This window comes from Dacryopinax primogenitus (genome assembly GCF_000292625.1).
Source record: "Dacryopinax primogenitus strain DJM-731 SS1 chromosome Unknown DACRYscaffold_17, whole genome shotgun sequence".
NCBI lineage: Eukaryota > Fungi > Basidiomycota > Dacrymycetes > Dacrymycetales > Dacrymycetaceae > Dacryopinax > Dacryopinax primogenitus.
In genome coordinates, this window is record NW_024467214.1 from 135,710 (window position 1) to 155,813 (window position 20,104).

General features: G+C 52.8%; 11 protein-coding genes across 11 annotated transcripts; 6 read left to right on the forward strand and 5 right to left on the reverse strand.

Moving 5' to 3' along the window:
- Positions 1-151: 151 nt before the first annotated feature.
- DACRYDRAFT_110241 (uncharacterized protein) lies at positions 152-3,660 on the forward strand (the record flags this gene model as incomplete). Its single annotated transcript, XM_040769029.1, has 2 exons — positions 152-539; positions 587-3,660. The coding sequence occupies 2 exons, from the start codon at positions 152-154 to the stop codon at positions 3,658-3,660; spliced, it is 3,462 nt and encodes a 1,153-aa protein (XP_040625802.1).
- Positions 3,661-3,696: 36 nt separating this feature from the next.
- DACRYDRAFT_24025 (uncharacterized protein) lies at positions 3,697-4,498 on the reverse strand. The gene is made up of 3 exons (XM_040773509.1): positions 4,438-4,498; positions 4,209-4,391; positions 3,697-4,156 (listed from the first exon to the last, which is right to left on the reverse strand). The coding sequence occupies exons 1-3, from the start codon at positions 4,480-4,482 to the stop codon at positions 3,935-3,937; spliced, it is 450 nt and encodes a 149-aa protein (XP_040625803.1). The 5' UTR covers positions 4,483-4,498; the 3' UTR covers positions 3,697-3,934.
- Positions 4,499-4,791: 293 nt separating this feature from the next.
- DACRYDRAFT_24026 (uncharacterized protein) lies at positions 4,792-5,406 on the reverse strand (the record flags this gene model as incomplete). The annotated part of the gene is made up of 2 exons (XM_040773510.1): positions 4,792-5,203; positions 5,254-5,406. The coding sequence occupies 2 exons, from the start codon at positions 5,404-5,406 to the stop codon at positions 4,979-4,981; spliced, it is 378 nt and encodes a 125-aa protein (XP_040625804.1). The 3' UTR covers positions 4,792-4,978.
- Positions 5,407-6,853: 1,447 nt separating this feature from the next.
- DACRYDRAFT_118221 (uncharacterized protein) lies at positions 6,854-7,773 on the forward strand (the record flags this gene model as incomplete). The annotated part of the gene is made up of 3 exons (XM_040770545.1): positions 6,854-7,325; positions 7,361-7,390; positions 7,441-7,773. Coding segments are annotated over 2 exons (490 nt in total), but the record flags the coding sequence as incomplete, so codon positions are not given.
- Positions 7,774-7,838: 65 nt separating this feature from the next.
- Positions 7,839-8,533, reverse strand: DACRYDRAFT_82708 (Frataxin; the record flags this gene model as incomplete). Its single annotated transcript, XM_040776587.1, has 3 exons — positions 7,839-7,945; positions 8,117-8,240; positions 8,405-8,533. 3 exons carry the CDS (start codon positions 8,531-8,533, stop codon positions 7,839-7,841), a joined length of 360 nt encoding a protein of 119 aa, XP_040625806.1.
- A 419-nt stretch (positions 8,534-8,952) lies between these two features.
- On the forward strand, positions 8,953-10,977 carry DACRYDRAFT_56472 (vanillyl-alcohol oxidase; the record flags this gene model as incomplete). The annotated part of the gene is made up of 4 exons (XM_040775375.1): positions 8,953-9,236; positions 9,284-9,849; positions 9,901-10,510; positions 10,611-10,977. 4 exons carry the CDS (start codon positions 8,953-8,955, stop codon positions 10,975-10,977), a joined length of 1,827 nt encoding a protein of 608 aa, XP_040625807.1.
- Positions 10,978-11,280: 303 nt separating this feature from the next.
- On the forward strand, positions 11,281-13,764 carry DACRYDRAFT_70026 (cytochrome P450). Its single transcript, XM_040775914.1, has 7 exons — positions 11,281-12,863; positions 12,914-12,966; positions 13,019-13,051; positions 13,103-13,216; positions 13,272-13,533; positions 13,578-13,669; positions 13,735-13,764. Exons 1-5 carry the CDS (start codon positions 12,513-12,515, stop codon positions 13,423-13,425), a joined length of 705 nt encoding a protein of 234 aa, XP_040625808.1. The 5' UTR covers positions 11,281-12,512; the 3' UTR covers positions 13,426-13,533; positions 13,578-13,669; positions 13,735-13,764.
- On the forward strand, positions 13,728-14,505 carry DACRYDRAFT_56434 (cytochrome P450; the record flags this gene model as incomplete). The annotated part of the gene is made up of 3 exons (XM_040775372.1): positions 13,728-13,955; positions 14,012-14,082; positions 14,121-14,505. The coding sequence occupies 3 exons, from the start codon at positions 13,728-13,730 to the stop codon at positions 14,503-14,505; spliced, it is 684 nt and encodes a 227-aa protein (XP_040625809.1).
- A 453-nt stretch (positions 14,506-14,958) lies between these two features.
- DACRYDRAFT_24028 (cytochrome P450) lies at positions 14,959-17,445 on the forward strand. The gene is made up of 9 exons (XM_040773511.1): positions 14,959-15,330; positions 15,389-15,441; positions 15,492-15,524; positions 15,580-15,693; positions 15,749-16,010; positions 16,059-16,150; positions 16,213-16,441; positions 16,497-16,555; positions 16,605-17,445. The coding sequence occupies exons 1-9, from the start codon at positions 14,980-14,982 to the stop codon at positions 16,987-16,989; spliced, it is 1,578 nt and encodes a 525-aa protein (XP_040625810.1). The 5' UTR covers positions 14,959-14,979; the 3' UTR covers positions 16,990-17,445.
- A 284-nt stretch (positions 17,446-17,729) lies between these two features.
- Positions 17,730-18,602, reverse strand: DACRYDRAFT_70037 (cytochrome P450; the record flags this gene model as incomplete). Its single annotated transcript, XM_040775915.1, has 3 exons — positions 17,730-18,207; positions 18,262-18,320; positions 18,375-18,602. The coding sequence occupies 3 exons, from the start codon at positions 18,600-18,602 to the stop codon at positions 17,823-17,825; spliced, it is 672 nt and encodes a 223-aa protein (XP_040625811.1). The 3' UTR covers positions 17,730-17,822.
- Positions 18,603-19,327: 725 nt separating this feature from the next.
- DACRYDRAFT_90564 (uncharacterized protein) lies at positions 19,328-19,861 on the reverse strand (the record flags this gene model as incomplete). Its single annotated transcript, XM_040776960.1, has 2 exons — positions 19,328-19,423; positions 19,475-19,861. 2 exons carry the CDS (start codon positions 19,859-19,861, stop codon positions 19,328-19,330), a joined length of 483 nt encoding a protein of 160 aa, XP_040625812.1.
- Positions 19,862-20,104: the final 243 nt, after the last annotated feature.

A 20,104-nucleotide genomic window follows, 5' to 3' on the forward strand; every position in this document is an offset into this window, starting at 1 on the left:
GGCGCCCGCCTTGCATCTTCATCCCTCTCACCCTCGCTCTTTCCTCATTAGCACAATCAGTATCACCACTAGCATCAGAACAACCACAACCCACCACTAGCACCCACGACGAAAAACATCTATACCTCCCTCTCCCCTTCCATCCCCCACCATGCCAACCCACCAACGTTACTCCTCCCGCACCTCCTCCCCCCTCCTCGTCTCCTCCCGCTGGCCCGCCCTCGCTCGAATCTCCCTCTCCCTCCCCTCCCGCGCCACCCATCGATGGCTCGGTCTTGGCGTCTTCGGCCTAGGAGTACTCATGGCATTTCTATTCTTTGCAGAGAGTTTCTCCCTGCATTTCACTTACCAGGGGCAGGGGAGGTGGCCTGTAGCTGGTCCAGGTACAGGAGGGTTGGGGTTGGCGAAAGGAAGTGGGAATCAGGACCTGTCTTGGTTGACACATGAGGATGAGTCTCTTCAGACTGCTGCGCGCAGACCGCAGGTGTACCATAAAGACTCAGGAAGGATCGTCGTCACCGGCGGTGGGGGCAACATCGGTACGCCACCATCCCATCCCTCGTTCACCCACTAACCCAAAGTGCAGGGAAAGCAATGGTTCGCCGGCTCCTAGCAACATCCACCCCAGTAACAGTGTTGGACCTGGTCTTCCCTCCCCAGGAACTAGAAGACATCTTCCTCGATTTCCCCGCTGCTCGCCAGTCACTCCACGTCGTTTTAGGAGACATACGCAACCAGACCTCCCTCTCAGCAGCCCTCACACCTGACGTCGTCGGTGTGGTACACCTCGCCGCTGTGTCCCGTGTCCTCTGGTGCTTGGAAAACGAGCCCGACTGCCTGGACGTCAACGAGCGCGGCACCCAGCTCGTCCTTGACGCTCTTACCGCCCATGGCCTGCGTACGTCTACCAAACCATGGTTCGTCCTCGCCTCATCGCGCGAAGTCTACGGGAACGCCCGCTCTTTCCCTGTACCGGAAGACGCCGATCGCACACCAGCAAACGTCTATGGCGCCAGTAAGCTCCGCGCCGAGTCCGTGCTGGAACACCATCTATCCCAGCTAGAGAAAACCGGGCGCAAAGCCGGATCCTTGCACGCCATCGCCCTTCGGTTATCGAACGTCTATGGAGGAGAATTCGACCACCTCGAACGGCTTATTCCCTCCATTGCTACTCAAGCGCTTTCCCACCTCCCGATCCAGCTCGTCGGCGGCGCGCAGAACCTCGACATGCTCCATCTTGACGACTGTATCGACGCTTTCATGCTCGCTATCCGGCGGCTCAGCACTGCCATATCAGGCAGTCGCTCGCCTCGTACAGCACTGGAAGCGTTTAACGTCGCCAACGGGAAAAACGAGCGGGCGCCAGAGCTGGTCGACAAGCTCCTTCATCTTGCAAGGTCAAAGTCGCCCATCCAGAGACTGAGAGGGGATAACAGGTTCCCGGACGAGTACGTCGGGAGCACGGTGAAAGCCCAACAGGTGCTTGGCTTCCGCGCACAGGTGTCGATCGACGAGGGCTTGCTCAGACTTGTCCGGCTGTACTTGCAGCGCACGCAGAGGTTCTTAAGCCAGAAGATAGGCGAGCAGTGTTTTGCCCACTCCCCCGATCTGGAGATCAACACCCATTTGGAGAAACTCGACGACTGTATGGTACACGTTACCGCCGACGTGCAGAACCGACTTGGTGTGCTCACGCCCGATAACCAGAGGCTGGAGATAAGGAACGCCTACCCTGCTGCGCCTTTCTGGTCTTCGATCAAGCAAGAGGACGGCAAGTTCATGATCCGCCTGAGGGATTGGCATTATCCGTTCATGTACCTCGGCCTGCGTCCCGACACACACGAGCCAGGGACGGTACACAACGGTGTGGCAGACGACGGGGACTCGTCAGTCTGGTGGGAGGTGGAAGTGGACCCCGCCCAGGCAGCGATCAAGCTCCTCCTTCCTGGCTCAGGTCTCCAGCTCACCCCGCCAAACATGTTCAACGGCAACTTCTCCTGGTCCGCTGCCTCCTCCCCTATCTTCCCTTTCCGCATCACACCCCTCTGCTGTCCTTCCCCCGCTCCCTGGCCGTTCGCGGCAGAGGATCCTATGGACCACTCGATCGATTTCCTCCGTACGAGCACTATGCCCCAGTTCTCGGCTAGCATCCCAAAAGCCGAATGTCAGCGGATGACCCGAGCGCTAGACAAGGTCCGCCGCGATCTCGCAACACTCAGCCTCGACCTTTTAACGGGAAAGAATGGGATCCAGACCCGTCTGGGGCCCGTGAGCGAGTGGAGCAACACGGGTCTCCCCGCGTGTACGAACATGTGCGACCACCCGACCGTGTGTGTCGATACTGGAGACTGTCAGTGTGTCCTCTCCTCCTGCCCTTCAGCAAGCAGGTTCCCCTTCTCGGCATTTGCCAACCTACCTACCCTCTCCTTCCCTCCTATGCTTGAACCTCCCTCCCAGCAAAACCCCACCGCCCTCCTCGAGATGGTCCAGCGCTCTTCGTGGCGGAACGTCCTCCGTCCTCAGGCATCGCGCTATATCGGCACGAACGAGCCTTGGCCCAAGATCCACGTTGCGGAGCACACGCCTCAGCTCAAGACTTGGCTCGAAGGGGAAGGCGCTGAAGTTAGCAAGCTCAGCCATTATCACTGTTTTTCTGCCGACGTGAGCATGGAACTCCCCCTTCGGGAAGTGTCGGTGCCCGCAGAAGAAGCAGAGATGATCTTCATGCCCTTCTACCAGAATCGCGCTCAGTGGCTGTTTGGCGAAGAATGGAAATTCATGCGAGAGACCATCCCCGGCCTGGACCCGCACAAAGTTGTCATCCCCTTCACGCACGATTTTGGCGCGTGCATGTGGTGGGAACACAGTGTTTATCGGGCGCGTGAAGAACGCTTTGATCGAGCGAAGGAGGCGAGGGACTCGATCGCTTGGCAGGTTATGGCTGATATGAACACGCCTTGCTATGCTCCCCTTCAGGACGTCGTTATGCCTCCCCGGACATGTGCCAGCCCGCAACTGTACGCCGCGTTCAGCGATATGGCGCGAGTGAAGCCCGCGCGCCAGCGGAACGTGCTCGCCACGTTCAAGGGCTCCTACTGGGGCACAGGGGCAAACACGCGTAGGAAGCTTAACTGCGAGAAGCGCCTGCGCACGCTTGAGGATGTGGCCACGCCAAGACTCGAGACTGAGCAGCGGCTCATGACTGTTTGGGACTCGCTAGGCGACTATGAGTCGTACCCTGCTATATTGAATGACACGATTTGGTGCCCCTTGCCTGAAGGAGTGACTGGCTGGGCAACACGATTAGAAGACGTGGTGTACGGAGGTTGTATCCCGGTCTTCGTCGGCCATGCATCACAGTATCCATTCTACGATATGCTGGATTGGAGCAAGCTGTCGATCGCTATCGAGCGGAAGGATCTTCAGCGCATCGAGGAGGTGTTGATGAGCTACACGATGGAAGAGATCGAGCGATTCCAGACCAACCTCATGCTCGTCCGTGACGCATTCCTCTACCCTCTCGACGGGAACCATAAGGATCAACTGACGATGCGTGGTCCGCTGTTCTACGCGATGCACTCGACCAAAATGCGGATGTTGACGCAGTATCCCAGCGACGTATTAGTGGACAGACCGGATTGGGCAGAAGGACGGCCTTAATAGAAAAACACTGCAACCTTGGACGCTTTGGTTTGGCTTTGTCGTAACATGCTTGGAATGTTTCCTTGTATGGTTGTACTAACAGAACAGGACTTTTTGGGCTACTTGGTTTCACATGCATCTTTCACTATCGGGACCATGTTACTAGATTGACTACATTTACCTACTAGTCGTGCAATGTAATGATACCAGAGCAAGTTATCAGGCCCTTCACCAGGTCCTACATATCGCCAAGGCGTAGTCTCTGGCGGCGTGACTCCAGCACCATTTCATACTAGTATTCCTCCAAGAAATCCCCGTATTCCTTCTGCGCCTCCTCTAACTCCATTGGCAACTCCGCCGCCTCCGCACGGAAAGCTTGGAATTTGATGTCAGGCTCGTCGAACTTCTCGTCAGCCACCTCGACCTCCCGCTTGAGTTTCTCCCGGTTCTGGATAAATGATCTCTCCTTGAAGTCCGCTACCATATTTTCCAGAGGGGTCTTCGAAGCTGCAATCTAGTACCTGATATCAGTTTATGTACTTGCGGCGGAAAGTAGTATCACGCACGTGCGTCGTTTTCGTACGCATGCGCCAGTACCTCGATAGACGGCAAGTATTCCCAGATCCATGAATCTTCAGAGGACGACGGCTTTTTGGCGGCTTCCCGGAGAGCGTCTCCTGCGCCCAATCAGCACCGGATTGCATATCCCGCGACATCCCCTCATCCTCCTGGAGCGCATCAATCGGACCCTGCTTCCTGTCAGTGGGGAAGCCGAAAAGGCATAGAAGCGCCCACCCTCGTTTCACTGATAATGCTGAGCGTCTGGTTTGTCGGTACCATCGAAAATAGAAATGTTGGAGGATGTGACTGAAGAGGTAGACGCGGTGAATTATCTTCACAGTTGGCGCTTACCAGTGTGCTGGCTCCTGTCGGAATTCTTGGCATCCAGAGAACCGAGAAAGAGGCGATTTACACTATCAGGATGAGATTGAGCACAAGGAGGGAACGTCGAATGTATAGAAGAGACACTCGAAAGAGGATCAAATCCCTACAAGAGAGGACTAAATTGGTATGATAACTTTGGACGCTTTCTTGTCGTTAAATGTTTAGAACATCTCCTTGGATCGATGGACCTCAGGATGTTTTTGGGGTACTTCGTTTCATACGTGTTTCGACTGTGGTGACTATGTTACTAAGCTGAAAACGGTCATACTAGTTGCGCAGTGCGGTGATACCAGAACAGTTAATCGGACTCTTGCTCCCATGTCTCCACGAATTTACTGTCGTGGAAATTGGTCGCTTCATACCAAAATATCGCAGCCTCTACCTCTGCCGCTCACCCATCCCATTTTTCCTTCAGGTCGCAGGATCTCGTCAAGTATGTAACCAACCTTTGGGTCGAAGTTGGCATTGCCAGAAAGTGGTCGAGTCGCTCGCTGAAGTATGCAACCCGCCTCCGCTGGACTGCCTGCAGTTTCCTGATAAGATCATTCAGGTTGTCCGACCATTCCTGCTCCATGTCCTTCAGCATCTCACTTCGATCCTTCTTTCGAGTCGCAGGCTGCTACATCATATGAGCTTACAGTGTAGGCTGAGTATGAAGTTACGCACCTGCATCTTTCCTTGGCATGGCTGCGTGGCCTTAGATTGGCGGTCAACAATATGGCTCATGGATTTGTGACTCGTCAGAGGAGGGTTGCGTGAAGTAGCTGCAGAGGGAGCCTTCTGCGGTCCTCCGATATTCGTCGGCCGCGTGGTGGCCATCTTGCTGAGCCTCTCCTTTGAGCCGGCAGGTGGGGCTGGCTGACGGGGAGTACCAGTATTGGCTCGCAGGGTAGCTGGGACCTGCAACCTATCAGCCGGGCAGATAAGAGAGCGGAATGACCAACCCTGTTGTTTCCCTTGACTGCAGTGTATTTATCCCTCATTGAAGCTGGTAAGAGTCGAAGTTGGACTGAAGCAGGTGGTGGTATGGGGGAAAAAGTGAGGGGGACTCGACAAATTGCACACCCTCCTTTCATATATCCTGGTTCCAGAGTAGTGGATCTCATTATGATCACCTGACGAGTGGTATGCGAGTCGGATGCGACCTAGTTGGGGATGTACAGATGAAGAAGCTCTTAGTCTGAATATGGACTCGTGTACTCCGGTACAAAATCATAACAGATCTCGGCAGCAGCACATGAAAGTAGCAATCGTAGACACAAGGGAGAACGCTGATTGCTGTTGCCTCATGCAGATGATACTGTCGTAAGAAGACATTGAACTGCCCTTGATGGATGGGCGGCCCCGTCCTAGCAACGTTAACAAAAATAGGCACAGTTCTTGTGGCAAGCATTTATACCAGGGGTGATCGACGAGTCGCTCCTTGTATTTCTTCCTATGACAGAACCTCCTCAAGTCCTCCGAATAAGAATAGGCTGAGAGGCAGCACCCGTTTAGCCAGTGAGCGCCTCTTTCAACGATCATCCGGCATTCTACTGATGCTGATAAAAGAATCAAGCAGCCTCGTCCTCATGTACGCAAGGGTCGGAAACTACTTCCGACCGGAGAACGGTTTCCCATCCTTGGCCTGTGACGTCGCGCCGGACAGAAGCCCAGAGACTCTCGCTAGCAGGGATTTCCTCGTCAAGGGTTCTCAGTTAGAACCTTCTGATCTCTCGATGAAGATGCGAAGAAAATAGAAGAGGACACTCCCGGCAGTAGGTGGATCCTAGTTACAGTGTTGGATGCAAGAAGTTGAATATTCTTGCAATCGAAGGTTTGGAGGGTGTTGGGATGATCATCGACGCAGGTAGGAGGAACCTAAGCTTGAAGTCAGGATCTGAGCATCCAGTCAAGCCATGGGGTAGGGAAGTCATAGGATAAGTTCCTAGCTGAATAACTCTAGTGGTGGTTGAGAGAGAGTTGGAGACGAAACAATTGCCTTTGTTGCCGCCGAATGAGCTTACGTCAGCGTGTACACAGAGTTGGCCAGCGGACGCGTTCGGCGGCAAAGTGACTCCTCATCCGATCCATATCTCATACCACCATCTCCTCCTTCCATCACTACCACCACCACCTCCCTCATACTCATCCCTACCACTGCTGCCATTGCCATCACCGCTCTTACCGTCTATATCCCCCCAACCGACAAACTCATGCCATTCCCCGATCCCCCACCACTCCAATCCTTCCCCATGCCCGTCCAATCCCTCAAACGGCCTCGAGAGGAGCCCGACCTCCCGCCGTCGCCCACCCATGTACCGTTGTGCACCCCTTCCCGATCCCCCTCCGTATCTCCCCTCCCGGCAGCGCTCGGTTTCCATTTCCCGGTACGACCACTGCCGTCGTACGCACATACGCATCTATCAGGACTTGCACCCACTCATGCACCCGCACCCGTACTAGTTCAGGAAAAGGAGAGGGTGAAACGGAGGCGGGTCGTGCTTCATTCTACAGAGGAAGGCTCGCACCAGCGTCCTGGATCCAGCTCCATCTCCTTCATTGACTCTAGCTCTGGTTCTGGCTCGGGATCTGGATTTGGATCTGGCTCTGCGAGACCCAGCAACGTACAGGAAGAGCTAAAGACAACAGCTCCAAGCACGCACCAGTACTCGCAGATTAACAACCTCCTGCATACGCTGCACACTTTACGTCACCTGCCTGTCTCTGGTCATCCGTCTCCTCATCCTTTGCCCGAGTACCTGGAGTATGACGCGGATAGGGATAGGGATAGGCAGAGCGGGGAGTATGAGGTTTCGAACAGGTATGTCTTCCCCTCCCACTTCTCGTGTAGCCCTGCCCATGATGGAGTAGGATACTGGGATCCCTAGCATTAGAGAGGAGGAGACGACTCGGACGGGATACGCAAGAGGGTCAGGACGAGGCGGTGGGGGATGAGGATGAGTGGAGTGGTGAGGATGGGGAGGAGTGGGTGGGTGATGGTGATGATGTGGATATGTAACCTGATCCTAGCTGAGCTTGTACTAGAGGGGTAAACCGCGCGGTGTGCTTCTTCTTCACCTTTCTTTCTTTTCTTCCCATTGCGTTCCCTCTGGCAATACTGTACGCATACACTAGTCTGCACCCGTGTAGATGATGATTCCCATTACCCTATGAAAGTATGCAAGTAATGTATGAGAGATGCGTCGAGATACACCGTGCTGTGTTCAATCCCCTCTCTCCCGCTCCCTCACTCACCCCCACCAATACGCTCACCTCCGCTCTACCCAAACACCCACACTCTCCCCCGCTAGTTCGGCAAGTTCAGCCTCCATAAGCTGCTTGAGAGTGCTTCCGTCTCGGGTGTAGAACCAGACGCCTTGATCATTTTCTGCTGTTTCTGATGCTGCTGTTGCTGTCTCTGGTGTTTGGTGTTTGGGGGGTGAGGGTGAGGAGGAAGGAGCTTCCGCAAGTGCTGAAGATGATACACCGTCTTCCGCTTCAGAGACCGACAGGGAGGCCGATTCCAAACCCGAGGCAGCTCCAGCACCCAGAGAATAGTCATACCTCTTCGGTCCGCTCAAGGGTGAGGAAAGCCAGATCTGCTGGTTTGGGGGCTGTTTGTTTAGCACGTAGGTGCCGTGTGGTCCGCAGGAGAGGGTTAGGACGCCTGACTGCGGGGAAGGGTTAGCGGGAGAAGGTGGGAGAATGAAGAGCAGGAAACGGGGAAGGAACGTAGAAGGGGAAGGGAGTAGACGGAGGGAAGGGATCCTAACCCACGCGCATATATGCACCCGTAAACAAGGAAAGCAACGTGAACACTCACGGAATACGACACCTCCCACCCCTCCTCCGCGTTCCTCCCTACACCAGCATCAATCGCCTCTTCCAAAGACTCTAAAATGTTATCCATTGCCCTATCTGACAGCTTGTGGTAGTCTTCTGCTGAGAGAGGGCTGGGGTTCATGAGTCAGTGAGTCGGTGAGCTAGTAAGTGGGACCATGGAGACTCACGCTGGGTGATAGGTAGACGTGGCGCGGACATAAGACGGGCCTGAAATAGGGTATATCTGTCGAGCTGGTCGTCGTATTGCAGGGCGTAAGAGTCGTAGAGCAGCGCGTGTGGCCATGGTCGTTGAGTGTTGAAGAGAGATCGGTGAGTGTCATCTCCAAACGAGATGGCGACAACTCAGGTCAGTGGCGGTGTCGGACATTCCTTCGTCGGAGATAAACCACATGGGATAATGTTACCCCGCATGTTCCCTTTTGGAGTCAGTGTTCATCCGCGATGTACACGGTCACGTTGCACCGTGAAAGGATGAACATTAATACTCTTATCACTCTATCTTATATGGTCTACAAAGATGGATAATCACGGTAGGACATCATGGAAACAACGCTCACACCAACGCCTACAACCCAAGAGTCCCACTCAGGCATACCTCCTTCCCTCATCCCCCTCGCAGAAGAATCAAAACTTCTCCTACACAGCACCAGCACACCTCTAGGCCGTACCTCTGCCGCAAGAGAAGAACCACTTCCCGTCCTCCCGCCCGACGTTGACAGGCCCACGTTTAACGCTGCGATCCAGGAACTCCGGGAAGGGCTAGGCGAGGAATGGGTAGTGCTTAACACGGAAGAGCTAGATGATGGATGGTACATGGAGCACCCGTCAGTCTACCCTCTACCATCCTCCTCTTATCCCCTAACTAATTCAGGAACACGCATGATGCGCATCATGTCTTTCCCCCCTGGGACCTCGTTTCCTCCGGCGTGTGCTACCCCTCCAGCACCGCTGACGTACAGCTCATAGTCCGGTGGGCGAACAAGTACCTGATCCCTATCCACCCTATTTCCCTGGGGCGCAACTTCGGCTACGGCGGTGCAGCCCCCCGCGTAAGGGGGAGTCTTATCATAGACTTAGGGAAGAGGATGAACAGAGTGCTCAAGCTTGATGGGGAGAACTGTTCTGCCCTCCTCGAGCCCGGAGTCACCTATTTCTCCCTGTGGGAAACGATCCGCGCCTCCGGTCTAGACCTGTGGGTCGACGTCCCTGACCTTGGTGGTGGATCTGTACTCGGGAACGCCTGCGACCGAGGTGTGGGTTATACACCGTACGGCGACCACTGGGCAAACCATTGTGGGTTGGAAGTTGTACTGCCCACGGGGGAGATTGTGCGGACGGGGATGGGAGCGTTACCGGGGAAGGAGGGGGAGGACAACCCTACTTGGCAGAGTTTTCAGTATGGATATGGACCGTTCTTGGATGGGATCTTTAGTCAGAGTGAGTTGCTCCCTGCTTCGTGGTTTTCCTGCTGACACGAGCACCGCGCAGGCAACTACGGGATTGTCACCACGATGGGCGTATGGCTTATGCCTGCTACTCAACACACATCCTACATGCTCACTTTCGCAGAAGAAGAGTCCTATCCGGAAATAATGTCCCTCATCCGCCCGCTAGCGATCAACAAAGTCCTGGGCAACGTGCCCCAGCTCAGGCACGCAATTCAGGAACTGACGATTACCGGCCTCTCCCGCGCCTCCATCTGGGACCAACCTGGCTCCGTACCGCCCGAGGTCGTGCGGAAAGAGGTAGCCAAGCTCCCGTGCGGGGAATGCAGTTGGGTATTCTATGGCACCGTCTACGGCCCCGCTGCCTTCCGCGCTCAGCAGCTCAAAACGATCAAGCGCCAGTTCTTCCAGCTCCCAGGGACCCGGCTCTTCCTCCCCTCCGACGTCCCAAGCACGCACTATCTCCATTCCCGCGCCCTGGTCTGCTCGGGTCAGCCGGTGCTTAGGGAGCTGAACTGGCTCGCTTGGGTCCCTAATGGTGCACATGTCGCTTTCTCACCTATTTGTCCGACGGGGGGAGAACATGTGAAGAAATTGTACGAGATGTGTAAGAGGAGGTGTAAGGAGTTTGGACTGGATTTCTTTCCCACTTTGTGAGTTCTCCACCGCATCCTCCCATTCCCACCCTTCCTACTCCTGGGCAGTGGGATCTTACCAGCTACAGAGTATACGACGCTAATGTCCACTTTGCAGGTGCGTCGCCTCTCGCGAAGCACACGTAATAGTTGAGCTAGTATACGACAAGTCAAGCCCATCTTCCAAGCACGCCGCCTACACGTGCATACGCACTCTGATCGCCGATGCCGCCCGGGCCGGGTACGGCGAATACCGCACGCACCTCGTCTTCTCCGACCAGGTGGCAGGGACGTACAACTGGAATGGCGGGGCACTGATGAAGCTTAATGAGAGGCTAAAGGATGCGCTGGACCCGAGGGGGGTGTTGAGCCCGGGGAGGAACGGAATTTGGCCGAGGAGGTTTAGGGACAAGGGATGGGAGATGGGGGAGGGGGATGGAAGGGAGTGCAGTACCCAGGGCGTAGGGATGAAGTTCTATACTTAGGTATGGGGACTGCGAGGACTGGTCTTGAACTGAACGAAAATGGAGGGAGGTCGGTTCATTAGGTTGTGCCGTTGTCTCGAAGTCTCGAAAGGGAAGCGAGACCAAAGGTATTTCGATTTCGAAGAGCATCATGATAACCCAGAGTTCGGGCAAGCACTGAGGGGTGGGACCCATACGTCGCAGTCCAAAACTTTCTACCGGGGACAACATGCCGCCGTGAACATGCCAGACGCAAAAGGAAAGCATTACCCCACCTCAGGGCTATATAAAGGTAATTTCTGCTTTGTCAGCATCCGGGGCTGTGTTTACCCGCCTTCGACGCTTATCCTGTTCCTCTCTCCTTTGGCAGTTCATCATGTTCTCCCAACAACAGCGAAGCCTCGTGGAGCACCATCTTGTCAACGGAGTTTCTATAACCGACTACAACGATACGGCCGTAGCGGAGCTGATTACATTCCTAACGATCACGAGGAACGTGTACGCCAAAAGCCCGCCCATCTGGCGCTCTCCTCTCCTGAAGAATAGGGCCGAATCATCCCCGGAGTTTTTACGACGCTGGTCCCTGGACTGCTTGGAGCTGGACCTGCGTTTGGCTGAATTAGGCTCTCTCGGGACTCCTGTTATCTGTTCCTCGTGGTGCATCGCGCATCACTAGGACCAATTAATTTCTGCTCCGAGTGGGTCACGTAGGAGGACACCCACTCTCCCCATGGTTATCAGCAAGAGTCTGTGGCATCTGGTAAAGCTACATGGTCGCGTGGCTTTCTTGTCTGCCGATTTGCTATCCATGGCATACACGTACCGGGCCTGATTGCATTCCTAACGATCAGCCCGGGCAACATTTACCTCAACCCAATATAGAGTGTCTTCTCTGCTTCATAAGGACAAGAGTATCTTTTTGTGCGGATGGTGAATGGCCATTGTGTTACTTTCAGCCCTGTTCATCTGCTTTTGGTCTGGGCTTACCCTGCGTCGTGGCTCGTTCTCTCTCCGCTCTTGCGTACCAGCAAGGCTGCTTACTTTCCGGTGTGTCGACACGTTCATATCACAAGAACAGTATCATGAACATGCAATAGGAGCATGTGGTACTCGTGAAGGCACATCATGGGGTAGCCCTACTCCTCAACGGATTTTCTATCTACGACACGCGCGGCCCGAAGCTGATTGCACTCCCCGAGATCTGGAGAAACGTGTACCTGGACCCATCTCTCCTAACTATGGAAGATAAAACTTTTTTTCCGTCATACCAACTCTGGACTATGTCTTGTTGCTTTCCTCCTTTTGTGCACCAGCAGGCAAGGTCCCTTTCCTCGGCGCCAATGCGTTCACGTCACAGGATCTCGCCTAAGCCTGATATACAACACAACATGATAGTGTATGCTCCGCTCACGCCGAGGTTGCACCGCAATGCTTTCACTTACACAGTGGCTGGACAGTCAAGTATTATTCTACATGAAAGTCCGGTCTCTTCGGAACTCTATAGCCTATATGAAGCGACTTTCCGTGGCCACTCTCTTTGACAAGTCTAACAAGCCATGGATCCTCTGAAGGACATTTCTCTTGGCAGCGCTTCGTTCAGCTTCTGGGGCGGAATATCCGTTCTCATTCTTCTTATCATCCTCACTGGTCGCTCTGTCTACCGGAAGGAGCACACGACGAGTCGCTTTCCTCCTGGTCCCCGCGGTCACCCTCTAGTCGGAAATCTCTTCCAGATCCCGTCCACGTTCTTCTGGTATCAGCTGGAAACATGGTTTGAGCGTTTCGGTCCTGTGTACACTATCTGGATGGCGAGTCAGCCTATCGTGGTTCTCAATACTGCAGCAGCAGCGGCAGAGGTCCTGGACCGTCAATCCGGGATAACCTCTGGAAGACCGCGTAGCATCAAGGTACTGAGCTTCACTTGATTGTTCCTCATCTGAGGCTCACGCAGGCGTAGGGATCTTTCTTCGGCACTGATCAAATTCTGGGCACCATGGAGTATTCACCCCGGTATGTGCGGTTGTTGTCCTTGGATGATATGTATCTAACGACCTAACGACAGTTGGCGTGCGGGGAGACGAGCCATGCATGCAAGGTAAACCTCATCTGGAATTCTTCGTCACCTTAATAATTCCATCTGTGCCAGTTTTAATCTTCGCTCGACCGTCCGCTTTGCTCCTCTCCAAGCTTATGATGCGATCAACCTCTGTCTCGGTCTTCTCCGCCACCCCGATAAACCTCTTGATGTACACATACACAGGTGATCCCAAGGAGTAGCCTTGCTAACAGTGACAGCTGTAGTAACAATGATACAGGTTCTCTGCATCGGTCATCTTTCGATGTCTGTATGGCCACGACGGGTTCTCCCTTGATGGAGGGGATCCAAGCCTCAACATGCGCAGGCTGACCGACGAGTTGATGCAGGCGGTATTACCTCAGAACAGCATTGTCGATATGTTTCCATTCTGAAGCCCCGTGATCCGACGGTTCGAGTGGTTGAGAAGCCAAGCAAAACAATGGCATGAAGAAATGGATCGTGAGGGAAAGGGGCTATATGATGGCGTCAATCTAGCTGCTGTGAGTATTCTTGAGGGACAATGACATGCAGTTAACTGTCTTAGATGTGGCCAACCTTTGTGGGCGACATCAATACCAACATGCAGAAGTATGGGATCGGGGAAGAGGAGGCTGTTTGGCTCGCAATGACTGTCTAGCAAGTCCATTTGTCTAAACCTTTCCATTCTATGCCACTAATAGACCGTCCCTCTGGTATGGCAGGCCAAGAAACAACTGCTTACGCTCTCCGTGTTCTAGTTCTCGCTCTTCTCCACAATCCGGCTGTGATCAAGACCGCTCAGGCACAGCTCGATTCAGTCTGTGGGTCACGTGGTCCTTCTTTTGAGCACAGAGAACGGTTACCGTACATCGAGGCTATCGTAAAAGAGACGATAAGATGGAGACCTGTGGCACCCATCGGCGTGTTCCATTCTGCAACCGAGGTAAAGTGATGAGCTACATGACCGGAAGAGACGCGGCTTATACTGAAAGCGAACAGGAAGTCAAATTCCAAGGGTTCGTGATACCGAAAGGAACGCTATTCCTGGATAACATTTGGTCCGCATCCTGGTATATTAAGTCATTCTAAAACACTGACATGAGTGCAGGGCACAGTCACGCGATCCAGCTCTATTCCCGAATCCGGACACTTTCGAGCCCGCCCGTTTCCTAGACGCAGCAGGCAATTTGTGCCCCCAGACACCTGATTCGAATCTTTTGGGTTTCGGACGTGGTCGTCGGGTTTGCCCTGGTAGGGATTTCGCCAATGCTGGGTTGTTTATCGCAGCGGCGTCAATGCTCTGGTCCTTTGACTTCGAGTGGCCTGTGGATGTGAATGGGAAACAAATCGTCTGTGACACATTCGAAATGGAGGATCATACGATTTTGTCCACGGTGAGGCCTTTCGAGATCAAAGTGACGCCCAGACACGCGAGTCTCGAAGAGAAGTTGTTCGAGATGCTGAAGGAGCGCGACACGAGTACTTCAGCGTGAATGCTTTTGTTTTTCATTTCCGTGTTGTGTCTGAATGTAGCACGATTATGTCAAACCCGGGCAATCGTAGAGCTCAGATTTCGCAGTGTCCTCATAAATGCCCATCAATATTCTCCAAGCCTTCAACTACGGGAGTGACGGGGTCAGTCACAGGTATACAAGCTCTCGGTGCCATTTTGGGTGGACGTGACCGGACCGGGCGTTTGTTGTCTGAAACCCAGAATAACGCCGAAGGTAACGTCATTATTGACCCAACCTTACCGGGTAAAGCCGGCCGACCTACCCTATCCACGCCGGATCCGTAACCTTCCGCTCTGCCGGGTGAGGACGCTCCCGGAACATCCCTAATCTGTCTACTTTGATTGGAGCAAGGATGTTGAGGATTTGGGACAAATTAGGTCGCTACCTAAACTATGAAGAGTTATATAGGCCTCTTTGCTAGGATCTCTCTCTGCTGGCCGCCTTTAACAAGACATGGAGCACCTCCTGAGTGGACTAGCTCTTGACAGCGAGTTCTTCAAGCTGGGGGGAACAGTACTCGGCTTGTGTCTCCTTTTCCTTGTCACTTCGCGTTACACTGCTCGTAAGGGAATCAAAGCAATATTCCCTCCCGGACCGACAGGCTTGCCTCTGGTTAGAAATCTCTTGCAATTTCCATCGCACTTTTTCTGGTATCAGCTGGACGCATGGTCAAAACTCCATGGGCCTGTGTATACCTTCTGGATAATGAACCAGCCATTTGTCGTTCTCAACACTGCAGCGGCGGCAGCAGACGTATTGGACCATCAGTCTGGTATAACTTCTGGAAGGTTGCAAACCATCAAGGCCATTGGTTTCCCTTGTTGTTTAGGCGATGTGGGACTGACGGCGCACCTTTGCACAGGGCGCCTTCTACGGCGTAGACCGGATTTTGACCACCAAGGCACATTCTTTAGGGTTTGTGCCTTTGTTCGGTTCTTATCAGATCATGTTAACCAAAATACTAGTTGGCGCGCAGCCAGGAAGGCCATGCATGCGAGGTGAGCCAGTTTCAAATCTTAGAACAGTAGCCATTCATATTTGATGTCGTTTTAGCTTCAACATTCACTCCACACTTCGTTTCGGCCCTTTGCAAGCCTATGACGCAACGAACCTTTGTCTTGGTCTAATCCGGTACCCCAATAAGCCCTTCCACCTGCATGTTCACAGGTCAGCAGACTCAGCCCACGTCTCCCACATTTCAAGCACTCTAATGGTGATACAGGTGGTCTGCATCTATCATATTCCGGTGCTTGTATGGACACGATGCGTTCGACATTGAGGGAGACGATCCGAGTACAAACATGAGGAGGCTAGCCGAGGAGCTGGTGCAGGCATTGCTCCCTCAGAACAGCATTGTCGACATATTTCCCTTTTTAACTCCACTGATTCAGAGATCCAAGTGGCTGAGAAGAGAAGCAGATACATGGAAGAAAGAGACTGATGATGAAGGAAATCGGCTTTACGATGGGGTTGATCCCACTGCAGTGAGTCGATCTCCAGGGTGAAACCATGCCAGCTTACATGACCTGCAGACATGGTCTACCTTCGTAGGGGACTTGAACACCAACTTGGAAAAGTATGGCCTGACAAAAGAGGATGCTAACTGGCTTTCCATAACTGTGTAGTGAGTGCTAAATTGAACCATCTCTTTGAGACCAATGAACTAAAGCAAATGGTGCTGCTCAGTATAGCAGGACAAGAGACCACCGCGTACACGCTCCGTGTCCTCATGCTTGCTATTCTCCACAATCCTGCTGTCGCCAAGGCTGCTCAATCACAGCTCGATTCTATCTGCGGCTCTCGTGCTCCATCTTTTGAGCACCGGGAACAGCTGCCCTACATTGAGGCGCTTATCAAGGAGACGATGAGATGGAGACCCGTGGTACCTGGGGGCGTGCCACATTTGGCAACCGAGGTGACCCCCTCCAACTTAAATGAGAGACGCATGGCTTATGCGAACCCATTAACAGGACGTCGAATTCCAGGGATTTGTGGTGCCGAAAGGAACAATATTCTTCGACAACATTTGGTTTGTACTCAATATGAAATTGTTTCGGTTCACTGAAGAACATGTGCAGGTCTCAGTCCCGCGATCCAGCTGTCTACCCGGACCCCGATGCGTTCGACCCTACTCGTTTCCTGGATGCGGAAGGCTGTCTCATCCCGCAAGCTCCAGATATTCCTCTCTTGGCATTTGGGCGGGGTCGGCGGGTTTGTCCTGGCAGAGACTTCGCCTCAAATGGCCTGTTCATCGTAACCGCAACATTGTTGTGGGCATTCGACTTCGAGTGGCCTGTAGATTCGAAGGGCAAACCGATTATGTGCGGCACGTCGGAAATGGAGGACCATGTGGTGCTTACGACAGTGCGGTCCTTCGATGTTAAAATTACGCCTAGACGGGAAGGGCTTGAAGAGAAGCTAATCGAGATCTTGGCTGAGCGTGATACGGATCTTTCGGTATGATTTCAGTCACGTTGAAGCGTGCTTCAAGAGACTATTGTATTACACGCTGTGCGAATAGGGTGGCGTTATCCACACTTGGATACACTAGGAAAGAAAACAACCCCAATGTAACTGACACCTCGAATAAAACACCTCTCATACATGAGACATCTCCGAATGTGCACCACATCCATACTCTTCTACCAAATGAAATCAACCCCAAAACCATAAGGAAGGCTCGTTCACTATTAATGCAAAGGGTTCCGCGAAAACAGTGTGCCCGAATGCAATAAAAGGAAGGATAAATCCCCTGACAACACAACCCGGTGAGTGCAATAGGAAGGTCATCTTGCCGTCCAGCATGGCATGCCAGAGGGTGAACGACGAGGCGGCAAAAATAAGATAACCAGAATAATCGCAGTGCGATTATATTAGTGGTTAAACTAATAAGAACAGATACTACACTTGATCTAAGCCAAAAGGCCAGAGTGGTAAAGAAAAATGAAGGGTCAGGGTGCAGCAGGCTTATAACTATTTCGACGCGCGCCCGGACCCGCAGTGCACGGGCCGATACGCACGGACCAGCACAGCATCCCTTGTAAAGGGCCGGTCAATATGGTGCGAACAACTTTCCTGGTTTATCTCATTCCAAGATTTTGTCCAGTAAAAGCATGTTTCTTTCAATCCCCACTTATCAGTATGAATTGGCTACGATTTCCCGGATTTTTTTTCCTCCGAACTGCACCAGTAAGACTATTCTCAGTTACAGTACAACCCCAGTGTTCAAGAGATGGGACCTTCGGAACGTATCAGGCCCATAAAGCTACCATACAAAGGCTATCTGATAAGAGACATCATACAGAAAGATTCGCGTCCCGCTCCCTTAACAACTCGAGTAGCTTCTCATCGAGCCCCTCGCGTCTTGGCTTCACCTTCATCTCGAATGGTCTTACCGTAGCAAGCACAGAATGATCCTCCATTTCCAAAGTTCCGCACATGACTGGATTGCCAGTCACGTCCACGGCCCATTCGAAATCGAATGCCCACAGCAATGACGCTGCCGCGATGAATATGCCATTGATGGCGAAATCTCTACCGGGACAAATCCGACGGCCGCGCCCAAACCCTAATTGATGAGCATCCGGTATCGGAGAAGCTAAGCAGCCTGTGGCATCCAGGAAACGGGCGGGGTCGAACTGATCGGGATTCGGGTATAATGCAGGGTCGCGGGACTGTGACCTATCCACATCATGTGAACAATTCGAGATCAATCGACCATATTAAGGTACACACCAGATATTGTCGATAAAGAGTGTTCCCTTTGGTACCAGGAATCCTTGAACCTCAATGTCCTGTTAACGTCTATTGTAAGCAGGATAGCTGTCGAGGCGGCATCACTAAATCACCTCGCTTGCCAAGTGTGGTACACCAATGGGCGCCACAGGTCTCCATCTCATTGTCTCCTTGATTAGCGCCTCGATGTAGGGCAACTGTTCCCGGTCTTCAAAAGATGGAGCATGAGAGCCGCAAATAGAATCGAGCTGTGCTTGAGCAGCCTTGGCGACAGCAGGATTGTGAAGAATAGCAAGAATGAAAACACGGAGAGTGTATGTCATCGTCTCCTGCCCTGCCATGCTGAATACAACCAGTCGTTTCAGTTAACCAGTAGATAATGGTTGAGGTAGTTGGGAACTGACTATGCGGTGATTGCAAGCCACACTGCGTCCTCCTTCGTCAGGCCATACTTCTCCATGTTCGTGTTCATGTCGCCGACAAAAGTCAACCACATCTACGTGTCGTCAGCGAACGCGCGTTCCGCCTATCGAGAACAACTTACTGCTGCTAGATTGACACCGTCGTATAGTCTTTTCCCTTCAACGTCGGTTTCTTTATGCCATTCATTTGCCTCAGTTCTCAACCATTTGGATCGCTGTATAAGCGGGCGCAAGAACGGGAACCTGTCGACGATGCTGTTCTGCGGCAACATTGCATGCATCATCTGATCGGTCAACCTCCGTATGTTGAGGCTTGGATCGCCCTCATCAATGGAGAACCCCTCGTGGCCAAACACGGACCGAAATATGATTGAAGCAGAGAACCTGTCTCGCCATCACATTCCTCAGTCGCGCGTGGAGGCGATGGATTGTACTAACCGATGAATGTGCACGTGAAGCGGTTTATCTGGATATCGGAGAAGACCAAGACAGAGATTGATTGCGTCATATGCTTGGAGAGGAGCAAAGCGGAGTGTCGAGTGAATGTTAAAACTGGAATGGAGTCAGATTATTATCCGGAGACGAAAAGTCCGCATCCGTCTACCTTGCGTGGAGTGCTCGCCTCGATGTGCGCCAGCTTCCATTTAAGTCACAATATGTGTCACAAAAACACAGAAATGCACGCATCCATATGAGTGCATCTTATTGGACAGAATTTGATCTATACCATAGAAAGCACCCTACGTCTGCATAAGTCCCACATCAACCAAACAACAAGATCAATCTCAGACCTTGATGCTCTGCGCTCTGTCAGCTGTTATTCCTGATTGACGGTCCAGAACGTCCGCAGATGCCGATACAGTGCTAAGAACCACAATTGGTCGGTTCATTATCCAGAACGTATACACAGGACCATAAAGTTTGGACCACGTGTCCAGCTGATACCAAAAGAATTTCGACGGAAGTTGCAAGACATTTCCAAGCAGCGGAACACCAGTGGGTCCAGGGGGGAAACGACTTGCTGAGTTCCTCTTACGACGGAGACAGTGCGCCGTGACCAGAATGACCAAGATGAGGGTTAGTATCCCTCCCCTGGTGTTGAAGGTGCTGCCAAGATAAAAGGAGCTCAAGTGATCCATGGCTTGGTGACCGTAATCACCAAGAGTAAGCTCCAACATAGCAACTCTTTATAACTCCACAGAGATCTGGGGTCGTCAGATGTCATGGTGATCCATGACGATCTCGACATTTCCGTTGACCATTTGGACAGATAACGGCTTCGCTGGAGTGTCCTTCCCGTAACGGGGAGAAAATGCCCGCTCATCTCACATCAGCCCTGGGACTTGCAAGACGTGATGCCAAGTGAATCGACCCGGCCTAGCTCAACGCAGAGGATAGCTTTAGGAAGATGCGAAGATCCA